At 32.6% G+C, this 23,443-nt stretch overlaps 5 protein-coding genes across 7 annotated transcripts in view; 4 read left to right on the top strand and 1 right to left on the bottom strand.

Annotated features, from left to right (window-relative positions):
* LOC142984236 (uncharacterized) overlaps positions 1–6,987 on the top strand; it is a 121,210-nt gene extending 114,223 nt beyond the window's left edge. For 2 of the 3 annotated variants that reach the window (XM_076131702.1, XM_076131701.1), the window contains exons 2-5: positions 4,829–5,039; positions 5,441–5,574; positions 6,134–6,289; positions 6,787–6,987. In XM_076131702.1, the coding sequence (XP_075987817.1) occupies positions 4,829–5,039; positions 5,441–5,574; positions 6,134–6,289; positions 6,787–6,944 (659 nt within the window). In that variant the 3' untranslated portion in view covers positions 6,945–6,987. Of the gene's footprint in view, positions 1–4,170; positions 4,318–4,828; positions 5,040–5,440; positions 5,575–6,133; positions 6,290–6,786 lie in introns of those variants that run through there. The other variant, XM_076131700.1, reaches the window with a different exon arrangement.
* Positions 1–23,443, bottom strand: part of LOC142984235 (irregular chiasm C-roughest protein-like) — a 114,746-nt gene that overhangs the window by 2,211 nt on the left and 89,092 nt on the right. Inside the window, exons 17-21 of the mRNA XM_076131699.1 lie at positions 22,591–22,780; positions 1,891–1,989; positions 1,285–1,377; positions 842–939; positions 453–546 (exon numbers count right to left, since the gene is read on the bottom strand). Coding sequence (XP_075987814.1) covers positions 453–546; positions 842–939; positions 1,285–1,377; positions 1,891–1,989; positions 22,591–22,780 — 574 coding nt within the window. The remainder of the gene's footprint in view (positions 1–452; positions 547–841; positions 940–1,284; positions 1,378–1,890; positions 1,990–22,590; positions 22,781–23,443) is intronic.
* Positions 9,764–12,476, top strand: LOC142984215 (circadian clock-controlled protein daywake-like). Its single transcript, XM_076131661.1, has 5 exons — positions 9,764–9,829; positions 10,222–10,432; positions 11,095–11,228; positions 11,644–11,799; positions 12,168–12,476. Exons 1-5 carry the CDS (start codon positions 9,781–9,783, stop codon positions 12,317–12,319), a joined length of 702 nt encoding a protein of 233 aa, XP_075987776.1. The 5' UTR covers positions 9,764–9,780; the 3' UTR covers positions 12,320–12,476.
* On the top strand, positions 13,122–15,162 carry LOC142984056 (uncharacterized). The gene is made up of 5 exons (XM_076131367.1): positions 13,122–13,176; positions 13,288–13,459; positions 13,953–14,086; positions 14,500–14,655; positions 14,952–15,162. Exons 1-5 carry the CDS (start codon positions 13,122–13,124, stop codon positions 15,107–15,109), a joined length of 675 nt encoding a protein of 224 aa, XP_075987482.1. The 3' UTR covers positions 15,110–15,162.
* Positions 17,761–20,986, top strand: LOC142984201 (protein takeout-like). The gene is made up of 5 exons (XM_076131635.1): positions 17,761–17,883; positions 18,929–19,100; positions 19,464–19,588; positions 20,019–20,174; positions 20,610–20,986. Exons 1-5 carry the CDS (start codon positions 17,826–17,828, stop codon positions 20,735–20,737), a joined length of 639 nt encoding a protein of 212 aa, XP_075987750.1. The 5' UTR covers positions 17,761–17,825; the 3' UTR covers positions 20,738–20,986.

Below are 23,443 nucleotides of genomic sequence, written 5' to 3'. Positions count from 1 at the left end.
TATATCTTAGGATTTCTTCATATTTTACCGTCATTTTAGAACTCAAATATAAATCACTAGATAAACATTTTATGACTCATAAAACATTAAATACCTGCTAATAAAATTATATAATTGTGTGTTGTTAATTGTAAAACAAGGTTAAAACATTTAATTAGCTCATTTGCACCTCGTTCATTGACAGCAAACCGTTTTAAAAACACACCAGACTAACTAAATACCAAAAAAATGGCTCCGTGGCGTATTGGTTAAGGTGGTCAACACGCCACCACCAGTGCATCGAGAGGTCGTGGGTTCGATTCCCACACGGAACAAATATTTGTGAGATCGACAAATTGTTTCGGGCCTGGTTGTATTTTGTGTTCATTGTTTGTAAGTTCGTAAAAGTCTCGTAAGAAGATTTTAATGAAGGAGTTGTCTTTTTAGTCTATTTTTATGAAAAACGCACTTACCTTTGGTAGTGATCTGATTGGACTGCAAGTTTCCTTGACTGGACGGTGGGAGAATGTATAGAGCACCTGAAGACTGAGGAGACGGCTTAGGCACCTGTGTACGAAGACAATAATAAGGAAATAGCACCACGGTACTGTGACACTGCGTCACAAGATACTAGAATAATCAAGGAAAGAACTACCTACAGATCGAGATCGTGTATGAAAGATTTATAGTAGTTTTTGAATTACAATAATGAATCAATAATGAATTAAATTTTTGACATCATAAAATATGGAACGAAAACCTTTGAACAAATGTCTTAACTTAATGACAATTTTGAACAAGATAATATTTAACATCCTGCTAATAAAATTGTCAAGGTAAATAAAGGTACTATAGAACTTACTTGAGGCTGTGCACTGCTGTTTGTTGACGAAGAAGATGCCATCGGACTTGTGACAGGCCTCGAAGATGACGATGATGATGGCGAAGTAATAGATGGCACTGATGGAAACATACATTTATTAAATAAAATACAACCAAATGTACAATAAGTACAATGAGGTAATTACTGATTCGGAGAATAAAATTTTAGAAACAGATTTAAATATTAAACGTCAAAATTAAGCTGATTATTTTGTAAATCTAGAATCAACTAATGTATTTTTTTACACAACGCGTCGAATAAATGTAAAACTTGAAAATAACAATATTTTTCCTTAAGTAATTGAAATCTACGTCGAATTTTTAAAGCAGTTTCTGCATAAATTTAACTTTGCGACATAAATATAATTACGGTAGGTTAGTTAGTGTAAATAAATATCTAAGTCAATAGATTTAATTTATTACCTGGAGGATGTAAATTGGCATTTCTAACAGAGTAGTATGGCGGCGGTGCTGGCTTGCCAACAGGATTGGCAGAATTCATTTGTGGCACGTAAGCTGTTGACAAAACATTTACTCAGAAATCAAAATATTACGTGAACTTAATGAGATTTAAAAAAAATATATTTATTTTTACGTTTCATTGTATGTTAATAAGTTTTTTTCTGAAATCGAATCTATTTTAAAAATAGTGTTTTGAGTTAAAACAATTATGATGGTTTTACTAAACAAAGTATCCACTTTGCATAGTTCATTGTTTAGAATATTATTTCTCAAAGTTATATTTTACCACGATTTTGTCAATTCATGGCTTAACTTGGGACTAAAAAAATTTTATTGTTACCTTTGTTATACATTTTTTTCTCTCTTTTCAATTTTATTTATAGTAAGATGTATTATTTTTATTATGACGTATTACGTTCTACACAAACAAAAACCAAACTTTTTTTTTTGCGAAAGACTATCTCTTAATTAGAGTCTCTTTTTTTCTTTTAGACTTTCTTTAGACTCATCTCTCAAATTTAAAATGTTTTTTGGAGCTTTTATTTTAAGTAACGTTTAGAAACTTACGAACAGGAGCGCTGCCTCTTAAGTAAGGGTTTCCATATGTGGCTGCATATCTCACATCTTCACCCGTTAGGACTACGCCAGGACTCGATAGTGGTATAACTGTTGACAAAAATATTGATTAAGAATGTGATTCGGAACTACGGTTATTAAGCAACATATTAGATGTTGCTTAGTAACCAATAAAGTTGATTATCACAAATATTTCTATGGAAATACCTATTGTCTTATAAAGTAAAATTAGGATCCTAATTTAAAAGTGGGAAAAAATTTAAGTCGATATGAAAATCAATATAGTTGAGTCTGCCACAGTTAAAAAAATTGAAATGAGTTTCATAAATTGAGAAAATTGTGAAAAAAACGCATAATATTTCTAAATCATGAATATATAAATGATTGCAAACAGAGCACATTATATTATACACAAATTTGATTTTAACCAAAATAGCTCTTGACGTCAAACACCAGTAACAAAATAGCCTACCTATTTGACGAGGAATCTAAAATTTAGTTCATTTAAATAAGTATTACCTACTAACGTAGTAAAGAGTTCCGTGAGAGAATAAAACAGTTTTTTGAATATAATTAAATGGCCATCTATAATATAATTTATGTCCATCCAAATCCATTTATTTTAGCCATTTTAGAGCAATAAATCAAAATAAAATAACTCTAAGTCTATTTTTATTTGGCTTTTGTAGAACCTATGGAAGCCTTTTTTATGTTAGGTCGGGGAAAAAGTCTTTTCGCATTATAGAATGTATGAATTTGTAATAAAATCTCTTTGGCTTCAAGAATCACAAATGAGTAGACGGTTCATTAGGTTTCTTTCAGTGAGCTCGTGAGGTACCTAAATATTGAGCTTTTTTGTGTAGAGAAGAGATTTTATTACAAATTCATACTTACTATATAATGCGAACTTTTTCCCCGGCCTAAATAATGGTTAGTAATCAAACTAGTGTCAAAGTTGTTAAAGCCGTCTGAAAGGCCTTTGACATGGCATATGACATTAGTTAAATAGGTATTTTTATAAAGCTTAGAGTTTTAAATTTTTTTTAAATAGTCGTTTTTTTATTAAACTCCACGATATTTTTGGGAAACGCTAAACCACTTACCAGCAATTTATGTTTCAAAAGATTTTCTTAAATTCAACCTTGTTAACACAAGGCAAATAAGAGTTTGAACAAAAAATACATATTATTAGAACAATGAATACAAACATGAATGTAAATAATCATTATAGAAAGATTTATGTCAAATTGTTAAATATTATAACGTTATAAATTTTACTCTAAACTGTTGTTTTTTAGGGTTCTTGATACAGTGTTTTTTTCGTATATTTAAGCTTGCTATTACAACTTTTTGAAGTTATCAGTGTATTAGTAAATGTTACATTTTTTGACTGCCTCCGTGGCGCAGTGGTTTCGGTCGCCACGCCGATACCACTGCAACGGGAGATCGTGGGTTCGATTCCCACACGGAGCAATTATTTGTGCGATCCACAAATAATTGTTTCGGGTCTGGTTGTGCTTTGTGTCCGTTGTTTGTATGTTTGTAAAAGTCCCCGCGACACAAGAGCAATTCTTAGTGTGGAGTTGTCTTTTTAAAAAGAAAAGAAATAGAAAAAAAGAAAATATTGCGACCAGTATGCAATTAAAGTTGTTATGTTGTTGATATAATTAACTAATAAAATACGATGCCTATTTTAAGAAACCATCCTCATCTAAGGATCTAAGTGGTATGAAATCTCCCGATTTATTGCTACTATCGGCAACCGACTATCGAAATTTTGTATGAAAAATAGATTAGCGCCTCTAACGGGCTCCTGAAGAACTATTATTGCAGTACATTTAAAATGTCAAATTCTCGATACTCGATATACAGCGAATTGCCCAACAGAAGAGAGGGGATCGAGAGATAAAAAAGGAACTAAGAAGGAATAAAATAATAAAGCAATAATTTAAAATGCTATATGACGATTACGTTCTACGATTTGTAGCAGAAAATAAAAATAGAATTATCTCATTATGGCTAGTTGTAATAGGTTTTTGACCAGGCAATGATCCTTAACTGAAACTCAGCGGGAGAAATTGAACAGATTAGTCGTCATGTTACCCATTACTATGTCTATCGGATATGCTATTCGTAATAGATTAAATATGTTTCTGAGATTTAATTGTAAAAACACAGCAAGCACTACCGGCGTATTTCTTTTTACTTTTTTCGGCGAAACAAAACAATTGTCCTTGACAATTACGCGGTTTGATAACTACTCATTTTATTTATATTTATTTGACATCATCTTGACATGTCGTCGCTATAAATTCGTGAGGAAAACATATTTTCTATTATTACTCTCAGGTTACTCGGCAAACATGGCTGGTATAAGTATTTTAATATTTAACGTGTTTTGGATGTTTGCAACTTTAGGTAAGTGATGTATATCTTTGAGTTTTTAGTTTTATCTCTTAAAAAGCAAGTGAATAGCGGATTTTTTGTATTGAAAACTCATTTTTGCATTGTGAACATTTTTCTTGGAATAACTCGTGATGAGGTTATCATTATTATCATGTTGATAATAACTGAAGTATAAGGAAGTGTGGTTTAAATTGAAACTTGAGTTTAACAGTAGCTTTTACCTAACCTATAATAGGTTTCCAACAAATTAAAGATTGGTGAAATAATTTCATGTCATAGTTTAAATAGAATAATTCTACTGGTAAAGACTCAAGGCCTATACCCTCCCTCATTACGGGAGGGGACCCTTGCCCAGCAGTGGGACATTAATGGATTTAATTTATTATTTATTTAAACCGAATCCATTTTGGTTGACTTATAAATCAATCAAAAGTAACTTCATTTTTTTACTTTAAATCAATACCAAGTCCTACATCAAGACTATTTGTCGGATTGTTAATCATTATTACTATTTACATTCCAGCAAACGCGAAATGTCTACCAGAGGATCCAGAATGTGCAAAACTTGGAGCATCAAATAGTTATCCTTTATTTATCAACGGAATTGAAGGGTTAGTCAGGACTTCAGATCCATTGTCCCTAGATCATATTCAAGGCAACCTGCCTTCTATTAAATACAAAATGGATAATGCAAAATTTACTGGATTGAAAGCCTGTACTATCACTACTTTGGAGTAAGTAACATTAAAAACTTAATTTTAGTTGAGTGAGTATGAGTTGTGTATAAAAGCAGATGTAGCTACCGAGTGATCTAAGCATTGTCCTGATATAAAGTTAAGGCAACATATCATTATCATATAACATTGAATAGATGAACATTTGATTCAATAAAAACATCGTTGGTGATGCATGCCTGAAAACAGTTCTTGAAGTGATGCAAACTTTCAAATCACCGTGTTTCTCTCATTATGAAAGTAGGACCCTGACTTGTAGAGGGAAAATAATAAACCCTGCATTTTAACTCCTGGGTACTTTAAGGTTTGAAAATAACCAAAGCACCTTCAAGCAAATCATGGCAAAACTGTTCCTATGGTTTGTTTAACAAATTAACATTTAACTATTATTTTATTTTCAGAATCGGAAGAGCCGAATCGACTTTCAAGTACCATCTGGAGTGTCCCAAGATTGAGCTACACACCGACTATGAATTGATCGGAAATATCGCTGATATGCATGTTGAAGGAGAAGGCAAATTACATGTTTTAGCTGGTAATATCCTTGATAATGTTATCTCCGGCAAAATGCTGTTTGGTCATCGGGAGAACTATCGTGACAGATAATTAATTGTAGTCGATCTTTGTGTACCTTAAAAATAACCTATCTATTTTGGAAGTTGATGTAGACCAAATGCATGCGGGTAACCATAATAATATAGTAAATACGCATGTGTTGAATCAATGAAGAAATGACGTCACTGTCTGCAAATTCGTGTGCGTGACGTTAAAGTGTAGTTGATACAACATTGCCTGTGGTCAAGATTAATAAGAATCCCATTTTTATTTCTTTATACAGCCCATTACTGTCCCACTGCTGGTCAAGGGTTTCCTCCCAAACGAGGGAGGGTTAGGCCTTGAGTCCACCAGACCAAATGCGGTTCGGAGATATTTAAGATGGCAAAAATATTTTTTAATTCTTAAATAGATAGAGTTATTTTGAACTACAAATAAAGATGCTATTTCAATTTTCGGCGCACAAGTTGCTTGAAGTGATTTCATGTCTTTTAGTGATAGTGTATTTTTTTTTAATCTGAATGTTTCTCTACTTGCAGATGACTATGTTTTGATGTTTGACGGGAAATTTATAAAAGTCAAAGGCGATGATGGTAGAGAACATGCCCAAATCAAGAATTACTTTTTGGATGCTTTACCGCGGGGCCACGTGGAGTTCGATTTTCAGAACTTGTTTTACGGTGATAAAGAAAAATGTAAGTTTTATACCTATTGTACTTTTTGACATCGATTGAAAACTAAACAATCTTATGTAGTCATTATGTGTTTACCATAACTCACTAAATAAGCGTCCTCGTAAAAAATAACTCGTGTTTTCGGTGTTATGAAAAATCTATCTAACGATTACTTAGCGATTGCTATAGCAGTGAAATCTAATTCTTTATATGCGCAAAAGCCTTAAGAATTCTTGTCGTGATAACTTTTCGATTTATTATATTAGTACAAGTGTGCGCTACTAGATGGCGCTGTTCATATTTTCAGTAACTGATTTTTAAATAATACAAAATACAATTATTTTTACGACTCAAATAAAAAAAAAATACACTTGTAATGAGAAAAAGGTGTTTCTGGCCTTGAATCTACAAAACACGGGTAACAGAAGCTTTAGAAACTTAGCCTTCACTTAAAAATCTATATTAATAATAATGGAATTGATAGTTTGTTTAAGATGTTTTTTTTTTCACATTTTCAGCCGATGCAGTCCACAATTTCATCAATACGCAATGGAAAGTAATGGACAAGGAACTCCGGGCACCTGTTTTAAACCCTTTCATGGATCTTTTCATTAATAATCTTAACGATTTTCTCAAAGTCGTACCTGTTGAAGAAATATTCCCCGGATTGGCTTAAAACTTAACGAACTAAAGAATAAATGTGAAGCTCCTAACAAAGTTTTATGTGAATGATGTATTAAAATGGTTTTGTGATTATATTTTGTAGTTTAAGTAGAAATTGGATTTTATTATGTGATGTGAAATGTTTGAATGTGTTTGAATAAATGATTAAAAAAATCTGTAATTGGGTATTTTTACGAAAAGAAAATGTAAATAATTATGCCATCTTAAATAAATTGAAAAGGAATGTGAAATTAAAAATATACATATACCTCGATAGAGTAAAAAAGAAAATAGTAACTGCGATGAAGACAATAAAGCATATTTGTACATATTTTGTCAAATAATTTTATTTTTACATAACCAATAAATTTATTTGCACTTACATGATATACCTACTATGCTTATCATATATTTTACTGGTGCGATTACATGATAGATCAGTAGAAAATAGTCTTACAGAAAATTAAGCAATTCTTTAAAAAACCCCGAAGAAAATATTAATATAAAAAAAATAGCAGTCTTTTACATAAACCCTAGCAACGTTCAAGGTGAGTTTATTAATTTCATAAATAATAAATATTATTGGAGAACTCACGCTTGGTAATTCGATTCCTAACTAAACAGAGCTTGTACTATGGTAGCCAAATAACTGATAATAAACATACTAAATATACTTCTGAATACATACTTTTAAAGATAAATTGACAACCAGGCTCAGAACAGATACTCGTGCTCATCACAAAATTGTCCCAGGTGGGATTCGAACCCACCACACGCGGCTCAACGGTTATTGCGCCAGTTGTAGTTAGTATTTATATACTATGTGTACAAACCGCGTTAATTTTTTTTATATTTCATAGTGACGTTGCAAAAACACATAAACAAGTTAATTATTTACGTACGCAAAGTAATTAATAAAAACATAAAATTGGCGAGGTGTGAAAATTTGAGCCATCAAAAAAGATTACCAGTTGTTTTATTGTATATTTTCGGCTTCGGCCGTGTATGATACCAGAGTTCAGTATCATACGAAGAAAAAATGATCGTTGTAGGATACTGGTATCCAAGTAATAGGATTTATTATTTTTCTGATACCCTTTATTATGTTTGGTAACCAGTATACAGTAAGTAATAAAACATTCTGCCTATGAAACCAACTCGGCAAAACTGTGATAAGCAAAAGGGTAGTTTCCCTCAATACTGAGATGAGAACCCTAACTGGTTATGTCATTATCCACTTCTGGTTATATTATTGTCCTCTTTCATCCGCGTAAAAGCCATCGGATCGCATTCTGTACCGACCATTATTGTAAAACCTCGCTTTATTGAAAACATACGAGGAAACAAGGAAATAGTTCATGAGTTTTAATTCTTACGACTTCACTTTTAACATTTAGAGTAACACTCACTGTACATCTATAATTAATATTGTGGCAAAGCCAAAAGGTAGATTCGTTTGAGTAAGGTTTTTTCCTGCGGTACTTGCGACCATCACTCAATAGTGCTCTTCCTCCTCTCTTCATAGTGATAAATTCAATTTCTTTACTCATTTTGGACTACATGCAACGCGGAAATATATCAATGCACATGACATCATCAGTTGCATACGAGGAGATGTTAAGAATTCACTTGTAATTATTTGATATTTTCCTGAGCTGATACTCGGTTACATAAAACGAAAAATCCCTATTACTTGGATACCAGTATCCTACAACGATCATTTTTTCTTCGTATGATACTGGTTACCAAACTCTGGTATCATACACGGCCGAAGACATATTTTCATTATTTTGACTGTACCTACCAAGTTTTAAAATATTTTTCGAATTCACATAGGCTTTAATACTAAACTTTTCTAGGTATTGCATTCGGCTTTACTCGGGCGATAGTTTAAAGCTCTTGAAAGAAACAAATTTAGATATACTAGTTTCTATTAATTATCTTAAAGTGAAATATCAAAGAGAGGAAATTAAGTTACGTTATAGGATTATTGTAATTTTCTGGTGTGAAGGCACTCTGCCTCATTATAATGTATCTGTAAAACTTTGATCGTTTGGCGACTGGATTTCATAAATCAATATATGTACTTTATTACCTAATATAACAACCATGCCAGTAGTTAATATATTAGCAATCAAGGATTTTCATACATCTAGTTTATTTTTTGAAATAATGCACATTATGTACGTTGATGTAATAATGCACTATGGACTTAGGGTAGCAGGCACGCAGTTAAATTTAACATTCACTCTATAGTTTAAGTACGAACAATACAAAAAATTGACAAAATAGGTCTTGCCCTTGAAAATAAATAATAACAAAACAACAAATAAATCAGATCCAGCTCTGTCCACTCACAGTTCACACATCACGAATGAAGATAGGCCTACAATCTACTACGCTGGCTAAGAACGGGTTGGGAACATTGCATCCCAACAAAAACTTTTAACATTTTAGCACGTGATGCAATCACGTGGCAGATGATGAAAACCAAATATAATAGGCATTTATTCACACACGCGAGTAGCAAGAATTACCAGAACGACTACTTAACTTTAAGTTAAGTCAATAAAGTTTATATTAAAATTATTTTAGCTTCCAGTTCATATTTTTTACAATCGATGCTTGAGAACAATGACTAGTTTTGAGGAACGTTTTACCTTCTCATTATTCATGCTTACACATTTTGTATTAAATGATTTTCTGTTAAGATTAGCAATGATATTTTAAATTTCATTTATACACCCGTCTTTGTTTTCCTTCAGTTTTTTTTTGTTTTGCATACATATCTTGTAGATTACCTATAAAATCAGGTGGTACAAGAGATTGTTAGTCATTCTGAAACAATCATGAGATTAACCATTTTTATATTCAGCTTAGTTTGGATCGTAGCTCTAGGTAAGTAAATAAATAATATTTATTTTCTGTTTATCGAACTTCAAAAATGAAGCGTATAGTTTTTGTGTCTTTGGCTTGTGTCGATATTTTGTAATTTAAATAAACAATATTTTTGGTTTGTACGTACCTTGAGACCATGTTTGTTTGTTAAAGTGAACTCTTTCCAATGCCGGATACATATTTTATCGGCTTTGCCCAGTTTTTTACTACAATACAGATGCGTGCGCTCTTCTAGTATCTACAATTCATTTTACAAACGATGAACTATGTAGTCAAATTGATTTTCTTCCCCAGTGTCACTTTTTAACTGAAGAGGAGGTTCTCAATTCAACCGTTTGTTTTGTTGCAACATTCTTCGTAAAAAACCTAAACAATATTTTTTTTCTTCACAGTGCACGCAAAATGCATACCAGACGACCCGGACTGCGCAAAGCAAGGAGCATCCCTTAGCTATCCACTATTTATTGGAGGTATTGAAGGTTCTGTACAGAGTTCAGATCCTTTGACGTTAGACGTGATACTCGGAAACCTGCCCGATATAAAGTACAAACTACAAAATGTCAAGTTTCGTGGCATGAAGACATGTAATATTGCAAAGTTGGAGTAAGTTGAATTTTATTATTATACTAGGAGCCACCCGTGACTTAGTCCGCGTGAAAACCCGTCCCCTGTTAATCCCGATCCCGAAGTCTGGATCGAACTGGAGTTCGAGAGAGATCGGGATCCAGACTTTGTATCCTGGATGATACAAAGTATCCTATATAGTATTCTAGGTCTTCAGCTTAGGTAGCATACCAAATTTCATCGTAATCAGTTCTGTAGTATTTGCGTGAAAGAGTAACAACCACATATACATACTCACAAACTGTCGCATTCATAATAGGACGATTTAACCGACTTCAAGGAAGGGGGAGATATCACATAGCTTCCTACCAAGTGGGCCATTTTATATGATCCCTTTTTTTGCTTGAAAGCTTCTATTCTATTCCCATGTAGTCTCTAAATTTGATACAAATCTGACTAGTAGTTTTTGTCATATCGTTAGAAATACTTAGTAATGCATGGGCGATATGGTTATATTGGCGTTTAGCTTTGAAGTCAATATTGTTTGGTAAAAATCATTATTGCAAGAATTTTTCTGAAACACATTTTAGGTAACATCTGTCAGTTTTGCAGTAACACGTGATATTATGTATATGAACGTAAGAATAAATCATTTGCATTTGAGGATAAGAAAAGTAATTTGAATATATATTATTTTTCAGAGTAAATAGAAAAGAATTTACGTTCAAATATCATCTGGAATGTCCTACAATACATCTCAATGCTGATTATGAGCTGTTTGGTAAAGTTGCTGATATACCTGTAGAAGGAGAAGGTGAAGTAAACGTATATTGCAGTAAGTATTTAATTCTATCTTTAACTTAGAAATATCCATTATAATAATTTATTATAGTCGTGACTATCGTAGCCTCCGTAGTGCAGAGGTATAGGTCGCCACGTCAATACCATTGCGTCGGGAAGTCGTGGGTTCGATCCCCACACGGAAGAATTATTTAAGCGATCCACAAACCATTGTTTCGGGTCTGGTCGTGCTTTGTGTCCTTTGTTTGTATGTTTGTTAAAGTCCTCGCGACACAAGAGAGATTCCTCATGCGGGAGTCTTTTTAAAAAAAGAAAAAACAGTTCACCGATTTTTCTATGCTGTACCTTTGACGCGTCCACAAGTGGCTGATGTAACAAACCCATCGAGGCGACTATTCGAAGAAAGATCATAATATACTTACATTTTACCAAAATATTTATTTTCGCAGAAGACTACGTTTTTATGTTTGATGGAAAATTCGAGAAGATCAAAGGCAAAGATGGCAAAGATCACGCTCAAATCAAATATTTCTTACTAGACGCTAACCCAAGAGAAAGCGAAGTGTTTGATTTTGAAAATCTTTACAATGGGAATAAAGAAAAATGTGAGTATTTTGTTTAAGTAATTATACTATAGTCCAACTACTTAGTACAGTTGTGTATACAAGGTTTGCTGCTGGCAAAAGTGTACATAGTTCATAATTTTGATCATCAGTGTTCCGAGAAATTATTTATTTTTTGTTATTACCACACTAAAACAATATCTGAGGCATGACGTAAAACAATTTATCGTTGAAATAATTTATTTTTCCTAACATGGCACAATACCTACCAAGTGTGTTTTTTTTACTATGTTTCGACGAATATTTTGATTAAGGATCTCTTGGTATAAAAAAAATGCTGATTTAGGTCGATTCCCAGACAATAAAATAGAGTACAAAGTGAATAACAGAAAAACTGTTGCCTTTTTCAGCGGCTGTTTTCCACAAATACATCAACGATAACTGGAAGGTCGTGGATGAGAAGCTTCGACCGCCAGTGATAAACCCCGTCATGGATTTGTTTATAAAAAATCTAAATGATTTTCTTAAAATTGTGCCCATCGACGAAGTGTTCCCTGGTTAAAATGTAAATGTACAAACGTATGCAAAAAAGGTCTTCATAATAAGTACAAAAATTAGTTATCTTTTGTTTTATTAAAGTGCTATAAGATTTTTTGATTTTATTATGAAGGTCTGTTTATGGCTTTATAATTCAGTAATAAATTGTTATTTTTTCAATTATACTGAAGTTTAATTTGTCTCTAATATAAAAAAGCGAACGGACTTTCAAATACACTAGTCTAGTACTGTATCGTATTAGTAAAAATCTATATTTAATGTCTTATTAAAAATAAAAAAATATGTTTAACGGTCAATAAATGTAATTTAATGTTGTAGTTTTGTAAAAACAAAATATAATACATATACTAGGTCGGAAAAAAAGTCTTTTCGCATTATAATATGTTTGAACTTGTAATAAAGTCTCTTTGGCTTCAAGAATCACAAATGAGTACACGGTTCATTAGGTTTCTTTCACTGAGCTCGTGAGGTACCCAAACATCGAGCTTTTCTGTGTAGAGAAAAGATTTTTAAGTTCATACATACTATAATGCGAAAAAACTTTTTCCCCGACCTAATATGTAATTATAACGAAAAACAATAAAATACAGAACTGCATTAATAATAATTTACGAATAACCCATTTCATGTCAATGGCCTGCCTAATTAATGCATTGGGTTTCACAAAACGGTGTAAAAACCAAAAACACCTTTTTAAAGGATCGTAATCAGTTTTTTTGCTTTAAAAAAGAAAACTTTTTACGAATGCTTTATAAAAATGCCTGAAAACATAATTTTTGTCATTGTCCTACGGATTGGAAACTAAAATGGACTGTTTAAAAGTTTTGCTGTTATTTGGATCCTGGATTACTTATGTTTCGGGTAAGTTAAAAATGAACATAAATATAGGCATTTTTTATCGGATTGACGTATAACTATTTATTAAATTGCCCAGCAAAATTATTTTAAACATACCTATATTCTTTTTTTCAGCATTTAAAACAATATCATCCCAATCATTATTTCTTCAAAGCATTAAAAAAGTGGTAGAAACCTCAGATCCCTTGGTACTGGAAGAGATAGATGCCAATCTACCTGATGTTAGATACAGGTTGCATGATCCACATTTATGTGGATTGAAGGACTGCGTTATTACGAATATGAAGTAAGTGTTTTCTCTGTCCCACTGAGTGTAAAAATTTGTAAAAAGTTAGGATTTAGATTATCGTAATAAATAAATAATTAATAAATTTAACCCATTAATATCCCACTGCTGGGCAAGGATCTCCTCCCAAACGAGGGGGAGGGGTGAGGCCTTGAGTCCACCACGCTGGCCAAGTGCGGGTTGGGGACTTTGCATGTGCTCAATAAATGTGTTAAACAAATTTTAGGTATGCAAGGTTTCCTCACGATGTTTTCCTTGACCGTTGGAGCATGTGATAATTATTTCTAATACACACATATGTGACAATTAGACTGTGACTCCGGTTGGTTGGGAATTCTAAGTCTTTCTGGCATCCAGTAGCTATTAATAAATTGACTTACACACAAGTTCGACTATTAAAATATATACATATATTTCGAAAATAGTTTTTAGTTGTAACAATGCAACGTAATTCGTTAAAACACATGTTCTGCTAAACACATTTTGTTTTCAGCATATGTGAATCATCTTCAACGTTTAATTACTATTTGGAGTGCCCCCACATAGTACTGGATACAGATTATCACTTGCAAGGAATAATAGGAGACATGTTTGTCGAAGGAGATGGTACTGCTAAAGTTACACTGGGCAAGTATTCGTATCTAATATATAAAATTCTCGCGTCACAGTTTTCGTTGCCATACTCCTTCGAAACGGCTTGACCGATTCTCATGAAATTTTGTGAGCATATTGAGTAGGTCTGAGAATCGGCCAACATCCATTTTCATACCTCTAAGTGACACTTTTTTTTATATGGCAGAACAACGTCTGCCGGGTTAGCTAGTTTTAATATAATATTGTCAACGATACGGTTGCTTCAGTGTTTCATCAGTCCCTAAACGATTTTTGGGTGAATCAACTTTAGAGCGATTGGTTATTACGTATGGGAGTTATATTTGTCATAATTTTCACATAAATTATACGAAAAAAATAAATCCTGTTAAAAAAAAAAACAGCTCTTCAGCTTTTTTTATTAAGTACATTTTCTTTTTACTTTTCAGATGATTATGTATTTAAAATTGACGGCAAGTTGGAAAGAGTAGAATGCGGAGGCAAAGAATATGCTCGGATCAAAAGTTACTTCTTAGTTATCGAAGCTAGAGGAAACGTTTGTTACGACTTGAAAAATCTGTTTGATGGCAAAGAACAAGGGAAATGTAAGTTACAGATTATATACTTGTAATTTAATTTAAGTAACAATTACAAATAAACATAGGCATATACCCGCTAAGAAAAAGAACTTGTGGTGAAAAGATGGCGAACACGCCGTTACTACAAATATTTGTTTCTTGTGAGAATCGAACATACGATCCTTTAACTGTTGCTCAATCGTAGTGACCAACTCACCAAAAACGGCCACCTTGTCTACAACCACAAACATTTTGTTTTGTCAAATGAATAATAATACCATTTATTGTAATTCACCATTTTTATATTTCAAATATATTTTCAGCGGTTGAATTTCACGAATTCGCTAACAAAAATTGGAAAGACTTGGACAAGGCACTACGACCGCCAGTATTTAATAACTACATGGACCTTTTCATGAGAAAACTCAATGAAGAACTGGAAAATATCCCTATTGGAGGTATCTTCCCGGAACTATCATAAATATTGGAAATATTTTCTCGTGTTTTTACTCAATAAATATTACTTTTCATGTGGCTGAAACTTTTATTTTGAAGTTCACTGACCTTACGTATTTTTCTTTATTAATTTATTAAAAACTCTTATGTTACCGATAATAATCCTTTGTAAAAAGCATTCTCAAAATTCTACTAATATGATAAATGCGAAAGTTTGTGAGGACGACGCAAAAAATACTTTACAAACTTATTTATTAGGAAATTTGGTAGGTATGAAGACATTATAACATACGCGTAACGTACACACATAGGGGTTTTATCTGACTAATAAATTTGATAATAGCATATATATTGTTGTAAATGAAACAACTTATAAAGAGAAGAAAAATCATTAAGTGTTAATAAAAAACTTTAAGTTTAATATTCCTCTTATATAAAATACAGTTATAAAACCAACACCTAACAATATACAAGGCATGTAAACTCGAAACTACCCCTACATTCTAGCAAGCAGAGGCCCTTAAGTACATAACAAGATCACGTGATGGTCTTATCAACTGTCCATGCACTACAACTAACGCATGTGTCTAGTGTGAAACGTGATTTTCTTCCAACTTGCTTGTTTAAACAGCTTTTCCTATTGTTTAGCTAAGACTTGAGAGCAACGTTCGATTTTGCTGGAGATATTTCTAGAGCGAAATTTTGACGTTATTTGTAAGTACCGGGGGACTTATCTTGTATTTTAGTTGACAATCGTTTGATAGCCACTATTGTGTACGTTGCTTCTTTTCTCAAATGATGGTGAGTAACGTGTTATGTCAATGCTGCAATGTACTGGAAAGTAGCTATCAAATTGACGTACATTAGCAATGTACTGACTTGATACTTTTAAATGATCATTATTGTCATAATCAATCGTGTATCTGTCTTTATAAATTATTCAGCAGAGCATTGATAAGTCGCCGTAAGGTTTCTCAAAAGATTTATTGAACACTTGGTTCCCAAACGTAAACCCCAAATGGCACGAACATGGTATCACCGACAAGAACTCGATATTTGCGCCGTCTGAGGGACTCCGCGGCTGAAACAGCAGCTCCGTAACAGATCGACGTGCTTGGAAGAACCGATGGCACTACAGTATGCCAATTAGTATTGGTATGGACGCAAGTTGCGTCCCATACCAAATGCCTACCCATCTTAGAGTTATAACAATCATGTAAAGATCTTAATTACTAATTGCCAAGCTCTCAATAATTGTAGTAAAAGCATGGGATATGAATTCTTCAAGGGATTTTTCTGGTCTCTCACGTATATTTTAGTTACATATTCAACTACCCAGCTTTAGTTATAAATAAAAAAATATACCTTTTGTATAAATTAACGTAAGGTATCATGATAGTTGATTTATTCTAACTATAAAAAAACATACTTATTTTATTGGGCGTGACGCTAAGGAAACAATACTCACAAAAAACATTATACTTCTATTTAAAGCCAAAATATATTTATCTGTCTTCGTTTTTAAATTATCGCGGCTTAAAAACTGATTAAACTTAACTTGATTATAGAATGGTCATGTCATATCTTTCACAAATACTTCACGAAATGCGAAACTAAATATATCATTGAGAGTATATTTAGTTTGTCTATGTAAATAACAATTAATCTACATTTTGAATCAGTAGCATTTAAATTTAATGACATAAGCGTACAAAAACCACATTTTTCTAGATGTTTCCTTCAAAATGCATACAAAACAATAATATTATGTAATAATGACTACAATAGTCTGCAGATTAACGTCATATCCTTGCATAAACAATAGAACTATGATTTACGACATCTTAGAATCAAATAATAAATTCCCACAAAATATCCGGTGCTTATTTTATATGTTTTTCCTACATGATAATTTAATGTTAAAAAAACGACAAATTCGAGTTGGACTCGCGCACAAAGGGTTCCTTGTATATTTTTCATAAAAACGGAATAAATTGTCCAATAATATTGTTTTTGTTCTGTTTTTTTTTTAAATAAATTGTTGTTATAGCAGCAACGGGAATACATCATCTTTAAAAGTATCTATCGACTAACTATCACGGTTCATGAGATACAGCCTGGTGAAAGACCGCGAAGTCACGGTAATAGGGTCCCGTTTTTACTCTTTGGGTACGGAACTCTAAAAATAAATACACTTAAAATTATTGCTGTCTCAAAGACTTACTTAATATATAGACCAAATAGATCTACTAGATCTGCCACAAATACAAGTACGTCTAAACTATATAAGTATTTATTTAAAGTTTGACAAAATGGTATGGATGTGAATAAAGAAAAATAAGTTAGTAGAAATCGTGGCAAGTGGCGTTCTTTGGTCTTTGTCTTCTCCCATGAGAATAAATGGTGATTTTATGAATAATATAATATAATGTCTGTTTAAATGTTTAGTCCATGTGGAAATCGAACCCAAGGCAATTCTGTAGAGGTATAGCAGCGTGGTTTCCAAATTAACCACTGTACTACGACTTTAGGTAAATTGAATTTATTATTATACAAAGAACACAAACTATGAATGTATAATTTATTAAAAGTACTTACGAAAAGATTAAATGATTCTGCGTTGTTCTATTGTTTTAAAATCTTCATATTTTTTACACATTTACTTGTTTATATGTAGTTAAGTCAAATTTATATATAAAGAAGTTTATTTTTGAATCGTTAGTACCTTGTCAACTTTCAAAATGATCAGTTTGCGGTGGTTCTTCCTTGTGGTTGCTGTCGGGATACATACAATCCATGGTACGTAAAATCGTTTCTCTGGAGCTGTGATCATTTTACTTTTTTAACCCATTAATGTCCCACTGCTGGACAATGGACAGGTCACGCTTTACAAAGGAGGGGTTAGGCCTTGAGTGTACCACGTTGACCAAGTGCGGGAACTTTGCATGTTGTCAAGAGGTAGTCCATCTAGAGCACCCGTTCGAATAGCACCTAGACAAAAAAGCATCTAGCCTAGTCCACAAAGGGCATCCATCAATATATGTATTTGTCAGGTGCTATTTGAATGGGTGTCTATATGGACTATCTCACCGTCAAGAAATGTGTGGAAATCATTAGTCTTATTATTTACGTTACGATTTATTTCAGTTACCTATCTTTGGCTAAAATCCATGCTAGTTATAACATCGCTGAAATCAATAACGGTGTTTATAGCACTCATAATTGTTAAGTTTTTGACCTAAATTTATAAATGATTTAATTTTGATGGAACGGTTGTAATCTTGAAAAGAATATAAACACCGGTTACTAATTAGATTAGTATATTCACGTAACTTTACTTCTTTAATAAAATTACGCATAATTTCAAATAAAATTGGAAATCGGTACAAATTTAGGGCATCACAGCTTTTACAGATTATTCATTTATTTTCTTCAGTTACTTTAAGTTAGCTTAGTTAAAAACAGCCGCACGGATCGATCTCTGAGGTTAAGCTACGCTTGCCGAGGTTGTTCCGTGGATGGGTGACCATCTTATACATATCGAGTTCCTCCGTGTTTCGGAAGGCACGTTAAATTGTGGGTCCCGGCTGTCATTTTCGAAGATCTTTGACAGTCGTTAACAGTAGTCAGAAGCTTGAAAGTCTGACAACCGGTCTTACCGAAGGGTATCGTGTTAATACCTAAGTAACTGGGTTGTGGAGGTCAGATAGGCAGTCGCTCCATGTAAAACACTGGTATCCAGCTGCATCCGGTGAGACTGGAAGCCGACTCCAACATAGTTTGGAACAAAGGCTAAGCGAATATATATATATATACTTTGATAAAACTATTTATTATATTTCAGGCGAAGATGTATGTGAATTTGCAAACCTAGATTTCAAGACCATCGCTGAAACATCCGATCCACTACAAAAGGATTTAATTGAAGGAGAACTACCAACATTTAAGTATACTGTAACTGATGCAGAATTAATTGGAATGAAAGATTGTGAAGTAATACATACAGAATGCGATGCGTAAGTATGTTTATGAAATATTACTCATTAGATATGTTTTGGATACATATTTTTTTAATGGTAGTACGGGTTTGAAGTTGCGATATTTTTACAAGATGCGTTTTCAATGGAGCGCGACTATGCAACTGATAATTCGGAGGAAAAGTATGCTCTAGAGTATTGTATCGTTAATTTTTTTTGAACTTTGTAAGGAATATTTTTAACAACTTGGAGTTCGGTAACATTCTTAACTATTTTATGGATAGGACTAAAATTGTAATCGGCGAAATATGGTTGCAGTTCATACTCTGCGTGCAACTTTTAGTATTACTCTCGTGGTTTTATATGAATTTGTTTAAAATAAAGTTGTTAAAACGCTTCCAGGTCCAGTTCCACCTTCCAGTTCCACATTCAGTGTCCACACATTATTCTTAAATCACAGTACAACTCTCACGGCAATGTGAACGCTCTGCTCATTGAAGGAGATGGCGGTATGAAGATTAGCATAGGCAAGTATATTTATTTTGTTTATAAAAAAAGATATAAATATGTAATTGTTGTTTATCTAATCCAATATAAAACTTTAAAGAAGTAGCAGTAGCTATAGGCAGAACATAACGTGTATCGTAGAACTAAAAGGCTAAATTTATAAAATTCATTTTGGAATTTTCCGTTACATATTGAGACAAAAAAATTACAATTATGTTCATAAAATAAGGCTCATTAATGTTCAGTCATTTTAATGGTATAATTGTTGATGTGTTTATTTTTTTATTATGCTGATTTATTGGTTCCGATTTTCTGGCCCGTATAATAAAACTACTTGTTTTTATGTATTTACTTTAATAAAATGTATCTTACAGTTGATATAATTATCAAAATATTTATTTGCAAAGCAACTTTTATTTTTAACCATTATTAACAATACTTATTTTTCAGAGGACTACTTAATTATGTTTGATGGAAAGTATGAGAAGGTAGTGGGTAAAGACCAGAAATCTTATCCAGTTGTACAAAACTATAAATACGAGTCGACTCCTAGAGGAAAAATGAGTTTTGAATTTGATAGTCTGTTTAATGGAGATAAAGCCAGAAGTAAGTTTTTATTACTATGTACTGTAATTTCTTTACAGGCTTGTTTATTGTATACCAACTAGTAAACAATCTCTGAGATTCCTTAAAAATTCTTATCTGGATCTAAAATTTGACTATTTTGAGCAACCAATATTTTTGTATCCAAAAATTCTACCAAAAAACTTTTTAATATTTCGGTTATAGTGTAGGCTTTATTATCTATGTGATTTCAATTAGAATCATCAGTAGCTTAACTTATTGTATTTTCAAGAAAATAGGAATAATAACTTTTCAAATCTCCCTTTGCTTTTATCGTTAAAATAGTTTTTCTTAACCTCTCAATGGTCCACTAAGGAGTTAAAGGATTCACTGGGCAAAGTACTCCTCACTAACGACAGAGTGGTTAGGCCTTGAGTCGAGTTAAAATACTTACAAATATAAATTACTTTTTTTCAGGTGAACTAGTACACAGATTTTTCAACGAGAATACAAAAGAAGTGATAAAACTATTCCAGTCGCCAACCGTGGATCGCTTTTTAGACCTATTCATTGACAACATTAACGCTTATTCAAAAGCACAATAATTTGCTACATTGATTGAAATATTTAACAAAAGACAAATGCATAAGATTGTTGCTAAAAATATGCCAAATAAAATTAAATAATGTAATAAAGAAAATGGTTTTATGATTTACGTATTAAGTAATTGTGACTATATGTCGATTTTGTAACAACTTAATTTGTTTCTTTACATGAGGCAATGCTAGTTGCAGTTATTTTTAGGAACTTAACACTTAAATACTAAGTGGTTATTAATAAATTATTTTCCTAAGTCTCAGTGTTCCTCTTATAAAATGGTTCAAAATTTTTTATCTTATCTTCATAAGTACCAGTACAAGTATTGGTTAACTTTTAGATCGTTACCTTTTAGATCACTGTATATTACTTTACTCCGGTTTCTAAGGTAAATTTAACGGCAGTTTATCTATTCAATAGCGTTAAAAATCATATAAAAAACCGCTATCGAATAGATAAACTACCGCTAAATGTACTCAGAAACCGGGGGTTAAAGAGGTGTTCATCAAACGATTTTAACGATTAACATTAAATTGCACAAGAAAAATGGACGTCATCATAACGAACGAATAATTAACAATCCCACAGATGTTCGCACATATTCCCAGATTACCTATTCAGCTATAATCAAGATTGCCACTTCATAACAAGTTGGTAACGAAGCGGAACCGTCTTCGTACGTTAAGATGCACGGATGGATGCGTCGAGATGTAAGCCACAAAACTTGTGCTGCAAGACCCGAGACTATAAACTTCATACGTCACTACTTGTAAGTTTAAGTCGAAGATGCAAGGATTTAAAATTCACTTTTGATTGCAGCAATTAGTTGACGCAAATTGAAATGAGAGTATGATTTTTCTTTTTATATTTGATAAAATTGGTAACAAAATACATTATTTAAACCACGCTTTGTCCCCGTAAAGGTAGGCAGTGACCAAAAGTTACTAATGTAATTTTTTAAACTAACACAATTGATAAAAGTTTATTTTAGTTTTGCAAACTTTTATCAATTGTGTTGGTTTTATATAAAAAAATAATCGAAACTAGTTCATACTCCCACTGTCAATGTTACATAAATGATTCAAAGTTACCCAGATTGACTGTAACTAATTCGGAGAGATTAGGTTGGATTGATAAATGACTGATTGACAGCTCGAACCGACACATGATATTAACGTTTAAAAAAGGTAAAAAAGAATCTTTTGTTTACGACATATGTCTATTGATTTGGAAAACGGTCAAAGGGCACTCGTTTTCCAATATTCTTAAAAGGGTGAACGCTGATGTATTTCTAGGAAAACTAAACTTGTATGCTTAGGCTATCCGGCTAAAAAATTGAAAGCTAGAAGCCAATGGAAACTGAAACGTGAAACTGTTTTGATAGCCAGCCGTCGTTCTTTGTAACAGAACATTTTTTGTTAACGAATGTTTTGTGAGGGGAAAATACGAGATAGTGCTATGGTACTCTGACATTTTGATACAAAAATTGCATTACAATTTAGAAAACTATGATTGAATGTTGAATGATTAAAGTCGTTTGTACTCACATGTATAGTTTTAAAGTTTAGAAAAAGGTTGGTTAGTTTGAACGGCCTGAAGCAAAAGTGTCAAATTAAAGATTTACGAAAAGACAAAAACGATGTGTATTTTTAATATAAAATCTACTGCCACATTAATTATAGTTTGTGATATACATAATTATGTTACAAACGTATGCACATGGCTGAAATACACATCTCTAGGTACCATCAAAATAGCCCAAAACTTGCTAATTTGTCACAAAAAGCTATCTTTAATTACAGTAAGAAACGCAACAATTTCCAATCACGTCTATCAAATTTACATAACCAAAACAACTTACCATCAGGTCCAACGATGCCACCCAGTCTTCCACAGCTAGTCTGACGATGCAAAGACCCACAGTGACTCGGGTACGTTGACCCGTCAGTGCTTCTTGACAAGGATCCTGAGAGGGAGTCAGAAGGAACTGGAGGTGCGTAGTCCCGGGAGTAGTCCACGTAGGGCACGTAGCCGTTGCTTTGGCCGTGATGCTGGTAGGAAAATTATTTTGTTGATAAATACTGTTGCGGAACTGATGATATTCAATTATATTAACTGATTTGCTGGATCTTCGGATGATCGATTGAAAAAAGTAAGCGTTTTTTAAAGGTGTTTCGGCAAGTACAAACTTACTAGTGAGGAATGGCTTTTTGCGAAAATTTATTTTAGACGGGATCATTTTTTAATTCGCATTTTTACGTAAGATCAAATATTTTTTCCATCTTGGCTAACAGTAGTGTAAATTATCTCGATATTCTTATTTGTTTGCTCTATTTACATACCAATAATAACCATTTGAAAATTCTCAGTAAAATAAAATTGGTTCCGAAGAAGCCTCTATTCGAATCACATCCACATATTTACGATAACAGAATACGGATGATTACAAAATACGTACCTAATAAACTTATTTTATTATTATTTTCACATAATTCAGCATTGTTATGCTTCGGGTAACTGAAATTCTACCCACGTATTAAATTATATCTTCCTGTGAAATATTTTATATGGTTTCACATTTATGAAATTGGCTCCCTCGGAAGAAAATTCCACGAGTTATTTGTTTGCTCGTCGAGATTAGAAAAAAATATGGAATCTGGTTTCGAATTACCTTCGTGTGTTTTTATAATACGAGGAAATAAATTTACTTCGTT

This window comes from Anticarsia gemmatalis, chromosome 26 (assembly GCF_050436995.1).
Source record: "Anticarsia gemmatalis isolate Benzon Research Colony breed Stoneville strain chromosome 26, ilAntGemm2 primary, whole genome shotgun sequence".
Lineage (NCBI taxonomy): Eukaryota > Metazoa > Arthropoda > Insecta > Lepidoptera > Erebidae > Anticarsia > Anticarsia gemmatalis.
This window is presented reverse-complemented; position numbering and strand designations above follow the sequence as displayed.